This window comes from Azolla caroliniana, unplaced genomic scaffold (genome assembly GCF_043228905.1).
Source record: "Azolla caroliniana isolate FFs.n. ecotype wild unplaced genomic scaffold, voAzoCaro1.0.p SCAF_3, whole genome shotgun sequence".
Classification (NCBI taxonomy): domain Eukaryota; kingdom Viridiplantae; phylum Streptophyta; class Polypodiopsida; order Salviniales; family Salviniaceae; genus Azolla; species Azolla caroliniana.
In genome coordinates, this window is record NW_028230438.1 from 24,171,193 (window position 1) to 24,189,731 (window position 18,539).

An 18,539-nucleotide genomic window follows, 5' to 3' on the forward strand; every position below is an offset into this window, starting at 1 on the left:
AAACCTATGTAAATGATGTTTTCTTACAAGATCCAGAACTGCATGTCAAGATCCATGTAAAATTTCTTATGACATGGAGAACCTCAAAAACTTGTGAGGGCATGGTATACAAAATGAAGCAAATTGAGCTAGAATCAAGAATGTGAAGATTAATGTAGGTTTCCTTTTTCTTTACCTTTGTACAGAGTTCAAGACAAATCTAATGACACTTTGGCTGAATCCTCGGTATTGCAACCAGCAAACCAGTCTACGAATCTTAGTTTCGACCGTTGCATTCTTTCCACGGTTCCATTGCTTTGTTGCCTGCATTAATAGTCGTTCCATGGCGGACTTTGAAATTTCCATTGATTTAAAATTCGAATGTCTGTGATATGGCTCATCCTCACAAAACACGGAATCGATGGCTGCCTGAATGATATCATCACTTACACCTCTTTGTTTAAGTCCCTGTTAACCCAAATACTAGGAGCTTTCATGAATTTTGTGATAAATATTAATAATGTACTACCAAAACATGTGCTTGGATGTCTAAATATCATGTACACAGTATTACAAATGAAAAAGTGCATTTGTAAATATTTCTGGGGGATCTTAATAACACTATTTTGTGCTGCTGCTTGTACCGTTTCTGTACTTTTGGTACTTTCTTGTCCTGTTTCGTGCTATATATCACCTGTATTGTGCATTAGCTATTTCAGCTTTCCAACGTTATCAACGACATTTTATAGCATCTCTATGAAAGGCATAATTAAGAATGGTGAACAGTTAAAGAGCCTGTTGCCAGTCAATATCTCTGAAGAAGTACCCATGCAAAACATTTAGATGTTCCAGTGTAGAGTAACTCTGCACAATGATTTATGCATCCATTTGAGTTGTCCTGTAAAAGAAAGACATACCATTCTGATCCGCTGTGGTCCCCAAGTTCCGGAATTCCATCTTGCACGTGCAAATGTTTCAGCATATGCTGGGTCACTCTGCAACCCACTGACACAATAAAAAATAACCCAACTGAATAACAGCGCTTACAGTTTACATACGTGCAAAAAGAATATCAAGAACATAAACAAAACGTCAATATCTCCTTATATATAACATCGATTGATCAAGATCGAAGAAGACAATGATGGTATATTAACATCCACACAAATCCAGTCAATCAGGTCAGAGTTGAGATGGTTGTGCCAACTGTTTGGAGACCGTAAGGTCATCAATTGCATACACTGATATATCATATAAATTATGAAAAAATTAATATATGGTGAACAAAGATGGTGGAACCCAGACCTTATGTTGGTTGATAGTCTAATATCTTACCACTCAGGTAAGTTGATAACAAGAGAGCATCATATACACAAGCACACACACACACACACATGCTAATAAATGCTTTTTTTTTTTATGACCAGTTTTGTGACAGTAGAGACACACATCACTAGCTTTATTAGAGGACGTGGAACTTCTCTTTCCTATTCATCAAGAGAAACTGAATTGAAGAGCTATTTATGATCAACCCACTTAAAGGAAAGACAAAGAAGGTGTTTTTCTAGCTAAATGTTAATTTTGTATGTGACCATTGCTAATCTAAAAAGACAGCTTTCAATGTTTAACACATCCACTTAACAAAAAAAACACTTGGAACCAATAAGGTTCAACAGAAGACATCCCCCTTTTTCAACGCAAATTTTAACACAATTTAAGAAGCATAAATATGAGTTCATACTAGTTCTGGACAGCCTTTATCGCATAATTAGCCAAATCAGCTGTGACATCATGACTTTGAAGTTTTTTCTTCAGCTCTGAGGAAGTGTATGGCCTGTTTTAACAGTAAACAAAACGACTCTAAACCCATTATTGTTTTTATTTTCTTACAATGTGACCGTCCATTTTCTATTAAAAACACGCACCTGTTTGCCAAATATCGGATTGCTAAATTCTTTGCATGCTCTTGTGCCACTGTACTCTTTGCTGAATTCTGTTTTGAATCAAATGGTTTCACTTCATTTGATTCATTGATTATTCCCTCATCATAAAGAAAGATAGAACCATCATCATCATCATCATCATCATCATCACCAACACCATCACCATCACCACTACCATCATCATCACTGTAATGAATATCTCCCATTTGAGAGGATACACTAATTGAAGTAGCTAATTTTGCTTTCTTTGCCTTGTCAATAAAGCTCTGAATATCGCTCTGACGTAGTGGCTTCCGACTCTCTAATTGAGCATAATTACTACTCTTCAGAAGGCGTGATGTGATTTGCTTCTTTGATTCTTCCTCAACCACATGAATGGTTTCCTCATTAGGAAAAAATAAAACCTCGCAAAGCTCTTCAGCCTCCTCTTGTTTTCTTGATGAATATCGAGACTTCATCTGTGGTTTTTGAATCGATTCTTCTACTGTATCTCCTCTACAGGGGATAGATCTAAGTCTTCCTTGAATTTCATCGCGCTGTTCTTCTTTATGTATCTTCCTTTCTGATCTTGAGGTTCTTAAAATATTTTCAGTATTATGGTAATTGAACTGAGTATACACATTACCACTGTCTTGTTCGCAATCATTTGGAATGTCGCAATACTTTGCCTTGATTTCTTCACTATCATTATAAATTTTCGGCCATCTACAGGATTCCTCACGAAATTTTCCTTCTTCTTCTTCCCTTTGTTCTCCTTCTTTTCCAAACTCTTGCTTTTTCTTTCTCGATGCTCTCATCAAATCTCCGGCGTTGTCATCAAACTGAGTATATACATTATTATCACCTTGTTCCTTGAAAATGGGACCATTAGATAGCCTGTTGCTCTTTGGGATGTAGCGTTGTGGACCTGAAGAAGAAGAAGAAGAGCTCGAAATTTTGCAAGCTGTAGTTTTCCTTATCCTGCAATGAGCATAAAATATATATAGATAGAGAGAACACACATAATACTTCTCCACTTCTCTATCTCTGTCTCTATATATACATGCATACATACATACATACAAATAGGAAATTTAGGATCTCTCACTCACTCTCTATTCAAAGTTTTTTCTATTCTATTCTATTAAAAAATACTTACAGTGGAAACTTCAAGATGATGCAGATATGACCATAGAGATGTAGCTTCTGCAGATTCCTCGTCTGCAAGAGTGCAGAGAAAGCCATAGCCTCTGAGCTTCACTCAGAGCTAACTATTTATATGTATATAATTGTAATTTATGGATATGACCTGGAGAGGGGTAATCTGGTAGTTTCTGAAAACCTATGGTAAAAACACTCTCATAGAGAGCATTCATACGGCAACTTATGAAATTTCCTCGCACGGGGATCATCCTTGTAATATGTACATACAGAACAATGAGTCACTTACGGAGCTTGTTTTAGCTTTCGCAAGAATAAACAAAACATTTGTGCTTCCTCTACAAATGTACAACACACATTTGTTGCTTGTGTAGTGTGTTCTCGCAAAGCAACCTCGTATTTTTGGGATATGGGAGGCATTGTTGGCTACCGAAATAAGAAGCAATGCAAATAAAAGGCAATTTGATTTTGATGTCTTGAAATCCTTCCTTACTACTAGATCCCATGATGACATAGAAAAGAAAGAGATCACTTGAACTTAGCAACAACCAATGTCAAACCATTTCATTGCTTGGTGTAGGTAGTCTCAATTGGTCTTCTAGCCAAAACCAGTGTCTTAAAATCCCAAGATGGGTTCAACTGCAATTTTCAATTTCATGGCACATGTACCATCTCATGCAAAGCATGGCAATAAGAAAACATCTATGTGTGGTTCAAAACAAAGTGTGTGACAAAAAGAATGGCACTTTTGAATGTCGCACAAAATGTGTGTAAGGTCCTCTAGCTTATGAAGCATGTAACCAAATAAAAATTTGATTATGTATGTGACACTTCAAATGTCACAAAATGTTAGATCCTTCATGCACATGAAGCATGCAACCAATAACGTGGATTGGATTTTGGTCATGTATATATACTGTGGATTGGATTTTGGTCATATACATATTTTCAAAAAACGTTTCGATGAGATCTAAATTTGTGACATGTCATCATTTTGCAATACTTTGAATCTTTGGATATATCATATGCCCACTAGGTAGGAGAATAGTAAGGGAGTGCATAAAGTTTATGAATACATGAAACACTAGCGTCTTTTCGTTATGAGGAAAACAATTAAACTTAGAAGTAAAGTGTTTGGTTAGCATTGCATTGGTGGATAAGCATGCAAACTTCACAGTGGAATATAGTCATTTGGAATGCAACTAATTGTTAGGCTATGTACACAACTCTCAACATGGAGAAGAGCCATTGACCTCTGCATATCTTTTGCAAAACATATTCCTGTTGAGATTGTAGGAAAAGAACTGCTTAAAAGAAGAAAAAGGTTGAAAATGTATTAATCTTGGTTGGCACCATGGGATCAATCATCAAATGACAGAGAATATAGCTTACACACATGATAGCCAGATATTATTACATTAGACGGTGCCATAAAAAAAGAAAGTCCTGATTCCATTCTTTTTATCAATGCTCCTTTACCAATAAAAACATTCTGAGTTCTCCCCAAACATATATTTATTGGACTTCTCTTAAACCAAAACCATAAGCGTATATTACAAAACAATATCCTATTGATTCCCATGGGTTATGCGTTGATCAATATTAGCATTAGAAGAAGCGGTATTTGGATCTACATTGAACCTACAAGTGAGGCATGAGCTCCAAGGTTTACATTACCATATTTTCTACAGTTAGCAAGCAAAGAAGTTTGTGGCATAAGTTTAATACAAGAACCTGGTATAGTAATGAGTAAATCCTCAGCTTCATACAGCTGACCAACACGACCAAGTAGGTCTATCATAGAGCTATAATGTTCAACATCTGGGTTGATGCTATGATTTTTGGCCATAGACTCAACTAGTTTATAACCTTCACTTGCGAGCCCCATGTTACAACAAGATTTAAGAAGATTTGTAAATATTACACTATCGGGCTTTATGCCTTCTTCACAGTTCATGCTCCTAAACAAGCTTAACATAGAAAGCCAGTCTCCAGATTGCGCAAATCCACATGACAATGTACCCCATGAAACCACATCGTGTTTTTTCATCCGAACAAATACATTTTGTGCCTCTTTAATGTTTCCACACTTCACATACATTTCGAGAAGAGCATTTTCTATAGCTAAATCTTTATCGAGCACATCTCTAATCGTTCTTTCATGTATTACCATGCCATGTACCATCGCTCCAACAATACTACATGCTTTCAAAACAAAAATAAACATGACTTTATCGGGTTTTACATCTCCTCGGTTCATCATTTTTGCATAGAGTTTTAATGCATAAGCACCATCCCCTTGAATAACGTAACCCGAGATTATCAGAGTCCACGTAACCAAATTACAGAAAGGTAAACCATCAAAAACCTTGTTTGCTTCCCTTAAGCTACCACATTTTACATACAGTTCGACAAGATTGTTGCCAAGAACCATATCATCTGAATGGACGTTATTGATAATAATGTGATCATGCACAAGTCTACCATGTCTCAAGTCCCTTGAATCACCACAGAGAACCAACAGAGATGACAATATATTCTCGCTCACTTTCCTTCCTTCCTCTTGCATTCTCTCAAACAAGCAAATAGCTCGGAATGTATCCCCTGATGCAATGATGCCTGAAAGCATAGAACCCCATGAAACTACATCTCTTTCATGTAAACCGCAGAACACATGCTCAGCATCATCTATATCACCACATTTCCCATACATATCAATGATCGAAGTTTTAATAACAGGATCATTGACACGAGAACCACATCTCACGAGTAAATCTCTATGAATCAATCTGCCTGCCTCCACATTCCTCACGTTTCCACATGCTTTCAACACATGTAGATAAGTGACCTTATCAGGCTGAATCATATAATGAGAAGACATTAGAACATACAATCTAAGAGCAAGTTCTTCCTTGCCATAGCTCACATGTGAAGAAATTATTGCATTCCATGAGTATAAACCTGGTGGGTTTGGAAGAGTAGAAAAAACCCGATTTGCCGAATCTAAGCTATTTTCACACAAAGCGAAAAGTCGAATGAGTTCTTCTGATATACAATCGTCTGCAAAAAGAAGGCCATTCCTTACCAAAATGACATGTAATTGCATTGCATAACAGAGGTTTCTTCTCCTTCTTAAGCAGCCTTGAAGGATAGATCTCACAAAAGCTTTAGAAACAGGAGTTTTCTGCTTCTTGTCCTTCTCTAGATAAGATACAGTTTGAAGAGCAAGGAGCACTCCTTCTCCTTTCCACAGCTTGCTGAAATCTCCGTATTCTTCATAATCTTTGAATGAGCTTCTAAAGTACATGGTGGTGATGGTGATGGTGATGCCATGTTATTAAAACAGAACAAGTGGTCATGGCCATGGAAGCTCTGATTTCCGTTTCCTCATTCCAAAATGGCTTCGTTTGGTCTTTCTTATAGGCCATTTTGGCCTCTTAAAAGACCTTAATATTTCTTTCTTTCTTCATTCATCTTTCTCATCTATGACCATCCATCCATCCATTTCTCTTAGATCTGTCTTGTGGCTTGGCTTGGCTTGGCTTGGCTCGGGCTCTAATCTTCTTCGGTGATGGTCTTCTTGTCATGCATATTGGCCGGGCGCCTCAGTGTTGCACTTGGCAATGTGTAAGCCAAACTAACTACTCATGTTCTTCCTCTCTTCTTCTTTGTCTTAAGTCGGCTACTTTTGCTTCTCATTTTTTCATATTCCATAGCCTCTATCTTCATTCTTCTTCTTTGGTAAGATCCCCAACGTGGTCACCTCAGTACATACATATATTGAAGTTTGGGGACGAAGCTTCGGAGTTGGTATATTATGCCATTTGTTCGAACCGCCTCCAACATCCTCACTTTTTCTTCTTAATCCTAGTGTCGCTTGAGTGTGAGGGTTTGGAGACTCTCTTCATCCCATTGTTTGCACTATCCTTGAACTCCCTCGTGTTATTTTGTCGCTACATCATCACATCGTATTTGGATAGTTCCAAAAAAAACCTAATAGGGAAAAACCACGGGAGCCCACAAACTCCGAACTATCACTATGAAGAGAAGGGGTACAATTAGAGACTCGGAGGCAACGACCTCGAGCTCTGTTTCTACGCACAATGGCGGTTTTTAACTGAGTATTGCACTGTATCTCTCTCTCTAACTCCCTCTCACTTTGTCACTCTCTATACAATGGTTACAACAACAATAACAACCATATTAAAGTGATTGCCTAAGTCATATTTATACTTATATGAACTTAGGGCTATTTACAAATATAGCCTCAATGGGCTTACTCAAAAACATATTTACAGATATGTCTTCTACATCCGATTCTCACTGGGTCTTCTACATCCGGTTCTCAAGATCCCATCCGGAGGGACCGAAATCTCAACAATTATATGATGTTGATTCTGCTTATCATTATCCCTCATGTGAATAGTATTTTTTCCCTTGAATGAGTGGATAGCTTCCATAAGGTGAGGGTTCGCATATGCATGAAAAACATAGTTTTGTAGACCAAAGTTTTGAGAATAACTCCCATCTCCATTCGACCATTCATAAGTCTCTGTTTTACTTGCAAAAAATTGTATTTTGGCTTGTAGGACAAAATGTTATGCAGCAAGATTGGGGATACAACCAATAATGTCACGCATGCAAGTTCAATTGTATTACTCTCTTTCTCCTTCGTAAATGCATAAATACTTACATTCATTGTCTCATACATATAATCATACAACCATATACATACATACAAGTACATATATATATGGATGTATTTATGCGCTCTTCCTTTTCTCAGATCCAAGGTCTCTATTACCTTTTTCCTTGGATTGTATGTACTTCAAAGTAAATTAGCTCTTAATTGAGAGCCAAAACCAACAACAACATCTCGCAAACCTCCAAGGCACAAAAAAGAGAATTAAAGGGTAATTCCAACAACCCTGAATTGTCTCATCATCCAATTGTTGCAATCCCAAGGGGGAGTTCTACCACCCGTTTTTCTAACTAACCCAAACTATCCTGTAACCCAAGATCTATCAAGATCAAGACACTATTTACTCTATTGTTTGTCAAATGTGTAGGAGAGGGGTGCGAAAACTGTCTTGAGCCTATTAGCAAACAACAAGACCAAGCAAGAAAGCTCTAAATCTAATACCTAAAATGCACCCAAACATGATTAAGCTCACTTGATCAATATTAAACACTTAACAGGTATAAAATATATATAAGAAGATGAGTAACAAAATCATTAATTTTAGATGGTGGTTGATTCATAGAGTTCATACCACTCAATGAGTTTGAAAAAGTTGTGATTGCAAACAAAATGTGTCATTTATGTATGCATCCAATGGAGATTGCCAAGCATTGTTTGTAGAGTTGTGATTTGCAATGGGAGGATGTTAAATATGCTATTTCTCTTTGAGACATGGTTTGATGCCAAAACAATATATACCCCTAAAGCCATAAATGCACCTAGCAAAACTAAAATATTGCAATTGGTATGTAGTATTATGATTTGGTATATTTGGAAGGCCATGTGCTTGAAGGTAATCTAAAATGAGGAGAGTGGCCTACTCATACAATTATTGGAATTGGGACAAATATTGAGAAATTTCTAAGAACTGCTTTAGGCAACATAAAAGGTGGCACTCAACATGCATAATTACAACTTTTGAAGTTTCATGCCATATCTAAGGAACAAAGGTGGGTTTTGATAAGGTGAAATGGTTTTACTCTACATCGAAATATTTATTTAAGCCGATAGCGAAAACTTAACCTTGGTTTTACAAAAAGGCTTATATGTAGATAATTTCTCGTACAATCTCAAGGCATTTCTTAATACTAAGGTAGTATCTTTAAAAAAATCAAGATGGAGACAAAACACCATCAATAAAGAAAGGTATAACATACCTAAACATTGAAGATGACTTAGAGAGGAGATAGAGATTAAGAGAGGTTAAGATTATAACTTACACAGAGGAGACAGAGAATAATAGAGGCTTAAGATCTAGCTCAATACTTTGTAGAAGATGAACAAGAATTTTTAAAATGATTAATAAAATTGTGGTTTATAGTTTTTATAATGCACTTGAGCCATTCCACAAAGTCTCTCTATTCAAATTTCCCTTTTCCTAGTGCTTTACTGGTTCCTCTGTCTGTTTTTTTACCAACATCTAGGTATAACAATCACAGAAAGTTAAATCACATGAAGTGACGGCAAATTCTTGTTCGAAAGATGTTTCTTTGCCAACGATGAATTGAAGGGCCTGCTTCTAATATTTGGAAAAAGTGAAATCAAGACACAAAAATCACAACAATCAGGACATAAAATGCACAGACTATTTATACTCCAATACTATGGATATATATGTATATATTCGGTCGTTAGTTATATCTGCGCTTTACAGATCTTGTTTGCGGAAGAAAGAAATTTCTTAAAGGACAGTAAGACTAGTTATTTAGCCGAATGATCAGATTCATGAATAATCTGCAGTCAATCAATACTTCTCTTCGGCACGCTTGTGGCCAATCCTGGACAAAAGTATAAAGCTACAAGCACCTGTTCTTTTACAGAATAGACATAGAATGTATGCCTCTTCTATACCTGTGTACAGATATATACATTGTTAGCTTGGTTTGAATGCAGCGTTTCCAAGTTGATACAGTAGTAAAAGGTGAGTGCAGGGAAATGACATGCGCTAAAAGGTCGTTGCAGGGCCATGTAGCATTATTGAAAGCATGTGAGAATAATAAGCATTATTGAAAAGATTACTGCAGAGAAATGTAGATTGAAAGTCACCATTTTGATTGCTTAAGAGAAGCAGTGGGATTGCCATGTCTATTGGTTAGTTGTGGCAATTTGAGAAACTTGAGACCTGCTACACTTTGTCCAGGGTCACGTTATAAACTCATCAAGTTGTCTTTAAAATACAGTAGTTTGATGGGATGTGGCAAGGAATTAAATAGTTTAACTTTCCATAATTTACTTCTGTGGACTCTCCTAATCTTGGGTTATACTGTGGGGATGAATTGGAGGTTTATGGAAAAATGTCAAAGAGATCAGGGATGTAAAACCCCAGAAACTCATGTTTATTTTCGTTTTGGATAATGCAGTAATGTATGATAGTGATGCATGAACGAATCTCACATGGGTCGTTTGATAAAGATTTAGCCATAGAAAAGGTTTCACTTGATACATGTGGAAATTGCAGAGGCACACAGAAGGTATTTGTTCATGAGATGAAACAGCAGAATTCGCAAGGATTAGGCTTGGATGTTAAGTTTGTTTCAGAGCAGGAAATTCGAAGGTAAACCCAGGAGGAAATTTCAAAAACTACTTGATTACCCCTTCTTTATGTACATTACACAATAATGGAGAGATATTGTCTTACATAATGAGGTCTCTGGTTATTCAAAATTCAAGCGCATCATTCTACCCGAAAACGATATAAGAGTGTTTCACAACCTATGAGACTTGTCAATCTGAAATTCTACCATCGGGAAATTTACATCAATATTGACTTGTCAGACCTGTAAATTTGGAGTTAGATCATGGGAAGTGATCCACATTTGATAAAGTCTGCCACATGCAATACAAATGTACATAGATCTTGATTTGGTACGCCAATTGGATGAGATCCAATACAAGGCAGTGTTTATGCACCAATCGTTAAATATCCTAAAGACAAGTCTTGCGGATGCAACGGGGAACAGATGTGCATTACAATATCCTATCTGCGAATTAAAGTCGATAAACCCAGTCAGGTAATTCAAATCAAACCCATCTTCTTTAAGCAATTTCATTTCAAAATGAGGACTACCATATTCATAACAATCATCTTTACTACCATATTCAAAGGAAGAAGCAAAATTCAGAACCATTAGAGTGATGGAATCAAGAGAACAGTTTATTTCATATGCAAAATGAGGAGAGAGAATGAAGTTAAGATAATCACAATCAAAGACATAATTACATGGGCTTCAAATTAGAGGTTGCTTCCATGGACATAAAATAAATGCTGCTATTAATTTGATTTGTAATGAAAAAAAGTACATTACTTCTTCCGAATAATGGCGATCAAGAGGTCAAAAGCGATGTGTTTAGGTAAATGGGCATTCTCTGTAGCCACTATTCGGAATCTATCGAAGAGTTGACATGCACGGGTCTTGCCAATGTGAGCATCAACTAGAGGCTGAGTGAGGCTTCTGAAGAAAGAACTCCAAAACACTCCAAAAGATGAAGGATTGGAGAGCAGATCATTGTTTATTGGTGCAGGGAAATGATCACATTTCTCGAGTACATGAAGCTTCAACAACTCTAACTCAACAATGCTCTGTAAGGCCTCCTTGAATTCTCTTGGAGAGAAGTTATAGTAGGGCACATTGAAGGTATCCCTCTCCGAAGCCTCGATAATACCCTATAGCAAATGTACACCATTACAAAATATTTATCAACAGCTCGATGCAAACTGAAACAAAATAATCCTTAATTTTAGACTTCAAGTTAGATCACAGTGAAACACTGAGAATCTTGAATCTTTTAGGCTTCAAAATGGATGGCTTTAGTGATGCCTATTATAAACAAACCTCTTCGACGAGTTCATTCCATGCTTGTTCGAAATTGCAATTAATTAAGGTTATTCGTGGTGCATTTTCTGACGAGCTCATTTCTTATGCTTGAGATGTTGACAATATAAACATGACCCCATTGCTTCTCATCTCCTCAGCTCTGCTCCTCAGAAACCTCCTTGCATCCTCTTGGAATTGCTTTGCATATGCATCTAACACAGCCTTGCCACCATGTTTTGGAATCCATACATGGCCTCCATTCCAAGTCGGAGCATTTCTGTCTAAAAGCCCTGCTGGAACCTACTTCAGCAATTTTTGTCACCCAATAAGTTACAAGTTTTACTAGAATTTTAACAGGAAAGTCACTATGATACAGGATATGAAACAAAATAAGAAAAGAGCGTGACATATTTCCAAATTGAAATTACTAAGACTACTACTAAACAATTCAATTGCATCAAACCTGAGATAACCAGTGTAGCGAATACATGGTAATTGCGAAATCAACACTCCCCTCCGGTAACACGTGCTCATAGAAGGATCCAGGCACACCAGTAGCAAAAAACTTCAACCCTCGAAATAATGTTGAACAGTCCGGACTATGTAGCATATGGAATAGGCTGTTGAAATCATTGTCTGGAAGATCAACAAAGAAATATTGGAGCTCTGCCTTGATCAAATCTAGTGGAGGTTGAGTTGTTTCTTCTTTTAATACTTCATTGTCTTCCTGATTCAACTCCAAGAATTTATGTACAATAAATTCTGCACACTCTAGTGTATTCCTCCCATAGCCACATCCATAGTCTGCAATCCGAATCAATCTTGGACCCGCGAGATGTATTGCATGATCTTGATTCTGCTTATCGCTATCCCTCATCCAATTGACATCCTTTTCCTTGTATAAGTGGATGGCTTCTGTAATATGAGGCTTCCCATACGTACAAAAACCATAATTCTGTATGCCTGAGTTTTGAGCATAACTTCCATCTCCGTCCCCACCATTCATAGAGATGAACTTCAAGGTCTCCATTTTGCTTGCAAATTTGACGTCGTTTGAATTGTATTCTGGCTACTACTAGCAGAACATGTTGTCATACCAAGTTAAATACCAAGTTAAATGTCACATCTGCAAGTTCAGTTGGAAGGTTTGCCTTACGGGACCAATGTAATTAATAGATTACTTCAAATATGGTGTAAATCATCACTCAATTCCTATCCAGTTATTTTATCATCCCTGCTGGTTCAAAACAGCCTCCACATACTATAGATTCACAAACCTACGTCACAACCATGAGACACACTGCTCACATGGATTGCTTCAAATATGGACTAATTCATTGTTTAAATGCTATCCAGTTATTTTATCATCCCTGCTGGTTCAAAACAGCCTCCACATACTATAGATTCACACACCTACGCGACAACCATGAGAGACACTGCTCACAACATGGATTGCGCTTATTGTTACACAATGGTCTGATTCCTTGGCCGTCCTAAATCCCTGGAAGCATGTAATTCCTAGCAATAGATCATATCCTACTTGTCTTGTAATTAACCCATAAACTACTATCTCATAAGCTACCATTACTAGGGTTTTGCTTAGTTGCCTTGTAGACATCTATCTTCAAAAAACTTGCAGCTTGCAAGAAGAATATGATGGAGTTGTTTATGAAAGGAAATGAGAACTTAAGTATTACCTGGTGGAATGATCAAATTTGAAAGAATCTAATGTAGTCGAGTCCTCTGCAACATATAAGATATGGGTAGGAATGGTGGACAAAAAGACTGCATTATGTAGGATAGATACTAGAGATGGTAGATAAAGCTGGCTATATACTATACAAAGGCGATGGTTTGCATATATATAGCCTGAAAGACGTGTTGGTTTAAACAGTTTGGACAGCTCCAATGGTTTTTTCCCGGTCCACAAAAATGATGCCATTGACAACAAGGATAAGTTTTATTTTTTATGCATGAACAAACTAGACTTAATTAAATGGGCGATGGATTGATGATATATATACACATATATAAAGAGAGAAATTTGGCTTCCATAATTTCTCTGTAGGATCCACAGAATGCGATTGTTTGATGATATATATATATAAAGAGAGAGTTTTGGCTTCAATAATTTCTCGGTAGGAACCACAGAATGTTATTACAAAAACAGGGCGATGCTAATGACGAAGTTTAGATTCACATGCTAATGATAGTTTATGCTAATTACGAAAATATGCGTGTCACCTTCAAAATATATTAGCATAGCATAGCAGAGTGTTTTGGAGATATACGACAGTATAAAGCACCACGTACGTATTTTCATATTTAAAAAAATAAATAAAAAGAATAGATATATTGTCGTATACAGAAGAAGCAAAGAAGAAATGGAAATCTACACTTCACCTTTTTGGTGGGCAGACACCCCACTTATATAGAGGGCCTAGGAGTCGGCAACGGTTCAGTTTAGGCTTAGTGGGTTAAGGCACGGTTCAGTTTAGGCTTAGTGGGTTTGCCTTAACCGGTTTGGGGGTTTCCAAACCAGAACCAAACGGGTTTTTAAACCGGTTTGGCCAAGGCGATTAAGCCTTAAACGGCTTGGTAATCGGTTTGAGCAATCCCAAACCGAGCTCAAACTGGTTCAGGAAGCTCAAGCGTAAACCGAATTGAATCGCCAAACCGCAGTTTGGCGGTTCGGTTTAGGTTTGAGCCGAGCCATCGCCGGAGTAGAGGCCCAAATGGGTCATTGCACATGCTCACGTGGCACCTAATTGTTACACATGGTAGCCACATGGGCTAAGCTCAAGACGCCTTTCATGGCTACACCACACCTCCTCTTTTGGACCGAACCAGGGCTAATCTTGGCATATGTTAGGGCTTGGATTGGGTTGTTGTCGTGGCACGACGATTGTGGAATGACTTGGGGACATTGGGGTTGGAAACTGCTTCATACGTGATACATGGGTTGTAGCGAGTGTGCCACCCTTCAACCACCTAAGCTTATAGGTGTTGGAGCCGACCGGCCCAATGAAGACGTAAAGACTGACCCAACAGTGGAGGAGGGACTCAAAGAGTCCGCGATGATGTAGAAGGAAATAAAGTCGGGTTGTGTCCCCCGGACGGAAGGTGGGTCGAATGGGGTGGTCGCCATATGCTTGCTTGTGCCTTTGTTGTGCTACATGACTTTGCCCTTAAACTGGGAACCTTGGTTGGATAGAAGCTGTAGTGAACATCTATGGGGGAAGATTAATTTGTCCAAGAGAGCTTGGGCTAAGGTATTGGTTGTGACATTAGGATGAGGAATAACTTTGCACCACCGAGTGAGGTATTTCGTTATCACCAAGATGTACTTATTACCTTGTGCCCATGTAGGAAAAGTACAGACATTGTCCCATCTAACCAACTCGAAGGGCTCGCTAACCGTGATGGAGGATAAGGTGCCTTTCTGAGTTGCAGGTGATTTTGTGGCTTGGCATATTGGATACTCTGTGAGAAATTGGGACAAATCTTGCAATAATCAAGGCTAATAAAATTGGGATTGTGACAACTTCTAGAGTACCTTGTGGAAACCAAGGTGGCCGGTAAGTGGATGACTATGATAAAATTCTAAGTATGGTCGACAGAGGGAGGTGGGTATGTAGACTCATTGTCAAAATGTGAGAAACACATAAGAGGATTTAAGTTAAATTAGGAATATTAAAAAGGTGGAATAATAGATCGAGTGTATGTGAGAAACATATGCTGTGAGTTGGAGATAAATATAACAAAAAAGTTTAGCTCAATTGGTAAAAGCATTTACTATAAGTGGGGAGGTTAGAGGTTGGAATCCTACTTGGACCATAGAAGATTAAGTGGATAAATGAATGTGATAGTGGAGATTATAGTTAATACCATTGATTTTGCTAGTATCAGAGTCCAAGCAGATAAAGCTAGGGTTGCGAATCAAGAGGGCATGAGATCAACAACAATAGAAGACAACATGGCGACAATTGTTTGTTGAGACATCGCATTGAAACTCGAGGATATCCCCTGAAGCCCTCTCCGCTTACTCGAATCTTCTTCCTATCCTTCTTCTATTTCTTGCTCACTCCATGTAACGGAGCCGAGAATTTTTCTCATTGTACTTCCACTCTCCTAAACTTACCATTGCCCACAAAATCTTAATATAAATTTATTTCGCTATTTTGTACAAATCCTTGTTTGAGTTATAATCTCATCAAGTTGTCTATAAAATATAGTAATTTAATGGGATGTGGCAAGACATTAAAAGGTTTATCTTTCCATAATTTACTTCTATGGACTCTCCTAATCTCGCCTTATGCTATGTAAGGGGATGGTGCCCATGCATTGAAGGTTTATGGAAAAATGTCCAAGAGGTCAAGGATGTAAAACCCCAAAATACACACTCTCTCTCACACATACACAAGTCTCTCCCTCTTACTCTCTCGAAGTGTGTTTGGGTTAGTGGTGGAGAGACAAAGATCGGTGTTTGTGAACCTAGGTTTTGTGCTTCCTTGTTCATCGTTGCGAGTCCGTGTGCTCGCCGTTCGGGTGGTTCTCGGTTCATGGTGTTGGTGCCCGTGTTCGTTGTTGCAAGTATGTGAGATCGTCATTCGCGTGGTTCGAGGTGTTGGTGTGCTTGGTTTTCGTTGTACGTGGTTCGAGGTTCATGTGGTGTGCGGTGGGGTGCTCGTGCTCCTGTTGTGTTCGAGGTTACACTTGGAGTCCTCGTGCTTGGTGGTCATTGTTGTCACGGATTCCAATCTACCTCGCTTTCTATTGTTCTACTCTTGTTTGTCTACCATAGTCGAGTCCAGCCTAAGTGCCGCCATTGTAAATCCATTGTGGCTTTGAGCCTTGCATAAAGAAAATATTTTTGGGTGTATGTTGTGTCTCTTGCCTTGTGTGTTCACATTCCCCTTTTTGCTGTGTGTTTGGCCGTCTTGTGACGATGGAGTGTTTCGGGCGTGCCCATGCACCTCTCCTCCTCATAAAGGCATACGGGCATTCGTGTTTGTGTTCTCATCCCCTTCTTGTTGTGGGTTTGGCCATCTTGTCACGAGGGAGCCTTTCATGCGTTCCCATGCAACTCTCCTCATAAAGGCATACGAGCATTTGTGTTTGTGTTCTTGCCCTTTCCTTTTACGTGCGGCCCTCTTGTGATGAGAGAGCATTTCAAGCATACCCATGCACCTCTCCTCTTCATAAAGACGTACGAGCATTCATGTTTGTGTTCTCGCCCCCTTCCTTGTACGTTCGGACGTCTTATCACGAGGGAGTGTTTCAGGCGTGCCGATGCACCTCTCCTCCTCATAAAGGTGTACGGGCTTTCGTGAATGTGTGTTCTTCCTTTCCTTGTGCGTTCATCTTGTGTGCTCATCTTTACTTGTGTAGCTGTCCATTCACTCATGTGGCGAGCTTGAAAGCTCGATGAGTCGTGGTCAACGAAAGTCACCAGCTCCACAAAGGGGCAACGAGCCCTTGCTCAAGAAGTAGTCTTCATCGACAAGCAAACCTAGGATCTTCTCCATCCCTTCGTACTCCCTAGTCCGAGACCCCCTGTGGTCTTGCCCAAGTAACACACGTGCGAAACTTCACGACACTGGTAAACCAATCACTATTCTCTTCACACCTGAGAAGATGAAATGGTGCAACATGAGGTATGCCGACTTCGTAACTATTAAGCAGATAGAAGGGTTCTATGATTGCCACCGAATGGAGGCGGCTTCATGAGCTCCTACAAGCAACCTTTCAACATTGTACATGTAAAGTACTTGATGTGCAATTTCGAGGAGATGGATTCTATCATTTATCAGTGGATACGACCAAATCTGTTAAGATCATGTTAGAGCATAATTAGTATAATGGATGTGGTTGTCTAATTTTTGCCATGTAACCGGGCGTTGATGGTGTCAAGATTTTGAGTTTAGGCCATGGGTAAGGAGTACATGTCCATACGTTGTTGTGATGTGGGAAATGCATAGGAAAAAATAAGTTAAACTAAAAATATCAAAAGGATTGAATGATAGATCGAGGGTGTTGCCAAATTCAAAAGTGAGAAAGCTAGGGTTGCGAATCAAGAGGGCATGCAAGACCAACATTGACAAGAGGCGATGTGGTTGTCATTTGTTGGGACGTCTCATTGAAACTTGAGGATCTCCCATTGAAGCTCTACTCATTAACTTATCTTCTCCGTTTATTCTTTTCTTCCTCGTCATTTTTTTCTTCTCCTCAACGTACTTGAGGTCTTAGGGCGTAATTTTCGTCTTCCTAATGAATGCAGTAGAAAAGGAAAACCTTTAGCATCAGAGTTTTTCTTAAGCATATCACTGTCTTAAAGCAAATTTAAGTATAAAATTGTTTGAATACGTATGAAGATGTGTATGCATTGGTTTTTTGGCCTTTAACTAATGGAGATATTTCTACGATCTAATTGGAGAAACATATCCAAAAGTAGTACATAATTAAAAAGTGATGATGATGGGAATATTCGACCATCACAAAACCTAAGTTCAGAATTCAAGAATGGTTCCACATATAAAAAAGTATCCAAACTACACCTTATCCTTTTCAAGATATTTCTCAATGAAACAATGATGCCATGTTCAAGGTGGTGGGTTTATGCTATCTTATGTCATTCTTTTCATATTATATGTTCTTCCATCATCCAAGTATCTTTTATTTGTGTATACATACATATACCGTACTCTTTCTTTCATGTAGGATCAAGTGACTTTACATAAAAAGAAACTTATGAGAAGACCATGGGCATATAATTAAGAATATCCACACGACACAAGCCAACGGAATTAAAAGAATAGTGTGAAGGAGCAAAATTAAGAATGAGGATATGTTTGGATAAGACCTACTCAAGTTGTGATATAACATTGACAAACAAAATGGAGATGGAGAACTCAAGGATAT

The 18,539-nt window shown here is 38.3% G+C and overlaps 3 protein-coding genes across 3 annotated transcripts; all 3 read right to left on the bottom strand.

The window, feature by feature from the left end:
• Positions 1–3,237, bottom strand: LOC147866748 (regulatory protein RecX family protein). The gene is made up of 5 exons (XM_087317223.1): positions 3,061–3,237; positions 1,905–2,882; positions 1,721–1,813; positions 897–984; positions 1–447 (listed from the first exon to the last, which is right to left on the bottom strand). Exons 1-5 carry the CDS (start codon positions 3,144–3,146, stop codon positions 172–174), a joined length of 1,521 nt encoding a protein of 506 aa, XP_087173349.1. The 5' UTR covers positions 3,147–3,237; the 3' UTR covers positions 1–171.
• A 1,236-nt stretch (positions 3,238–4,473) lies between these two features.
• LOC147866749 (pentatricopeptide repeat-containing protein At5g27110-like) lies at positions 4,474–6,455 on the bottom strand. Its single transcript, XM_087317225.1, has one exon. The coding sequence runs from the start codon at positions 6,367–6,369 to the stop codon at positions 4,693–4,695; it is 1,677 nt and encodes a 558-aa protein (XP_087173351.1). The 5' UTR covers positions 6,370–6,455; the 3' UTR covers positions 4,474–4,692.
• Positions 6,456–11,032: 4,577 nt separating this feature from the next.
• LOC147866750 (indole-3-acetate O-methyltransferase 1-like) lies at positions 11,033–12,757 on the bottom strand. The gene is made up of 3 exons (XM_087316776.1): positions 12,082–12,757; positions 11,724–11,918; positions 11,033–11,467 (listed from the first exon to the last, which is right to left on the bottom strand). The coding sequence occupies exons 1-3, from the start codon at positions 12,646–12,648 to the stop codon at positions 11,105–11,107; spliced, it is 1,125 nt and encodes a 374-aa protein (XP_087172902.1). The 5' UTR covers positions 12,649–12,757; the 3' UTR covers positions 11,033–11,104.
• Between the last annotated feature and the right edge of the window lie 5,782 nt (positions 12,758–18,539).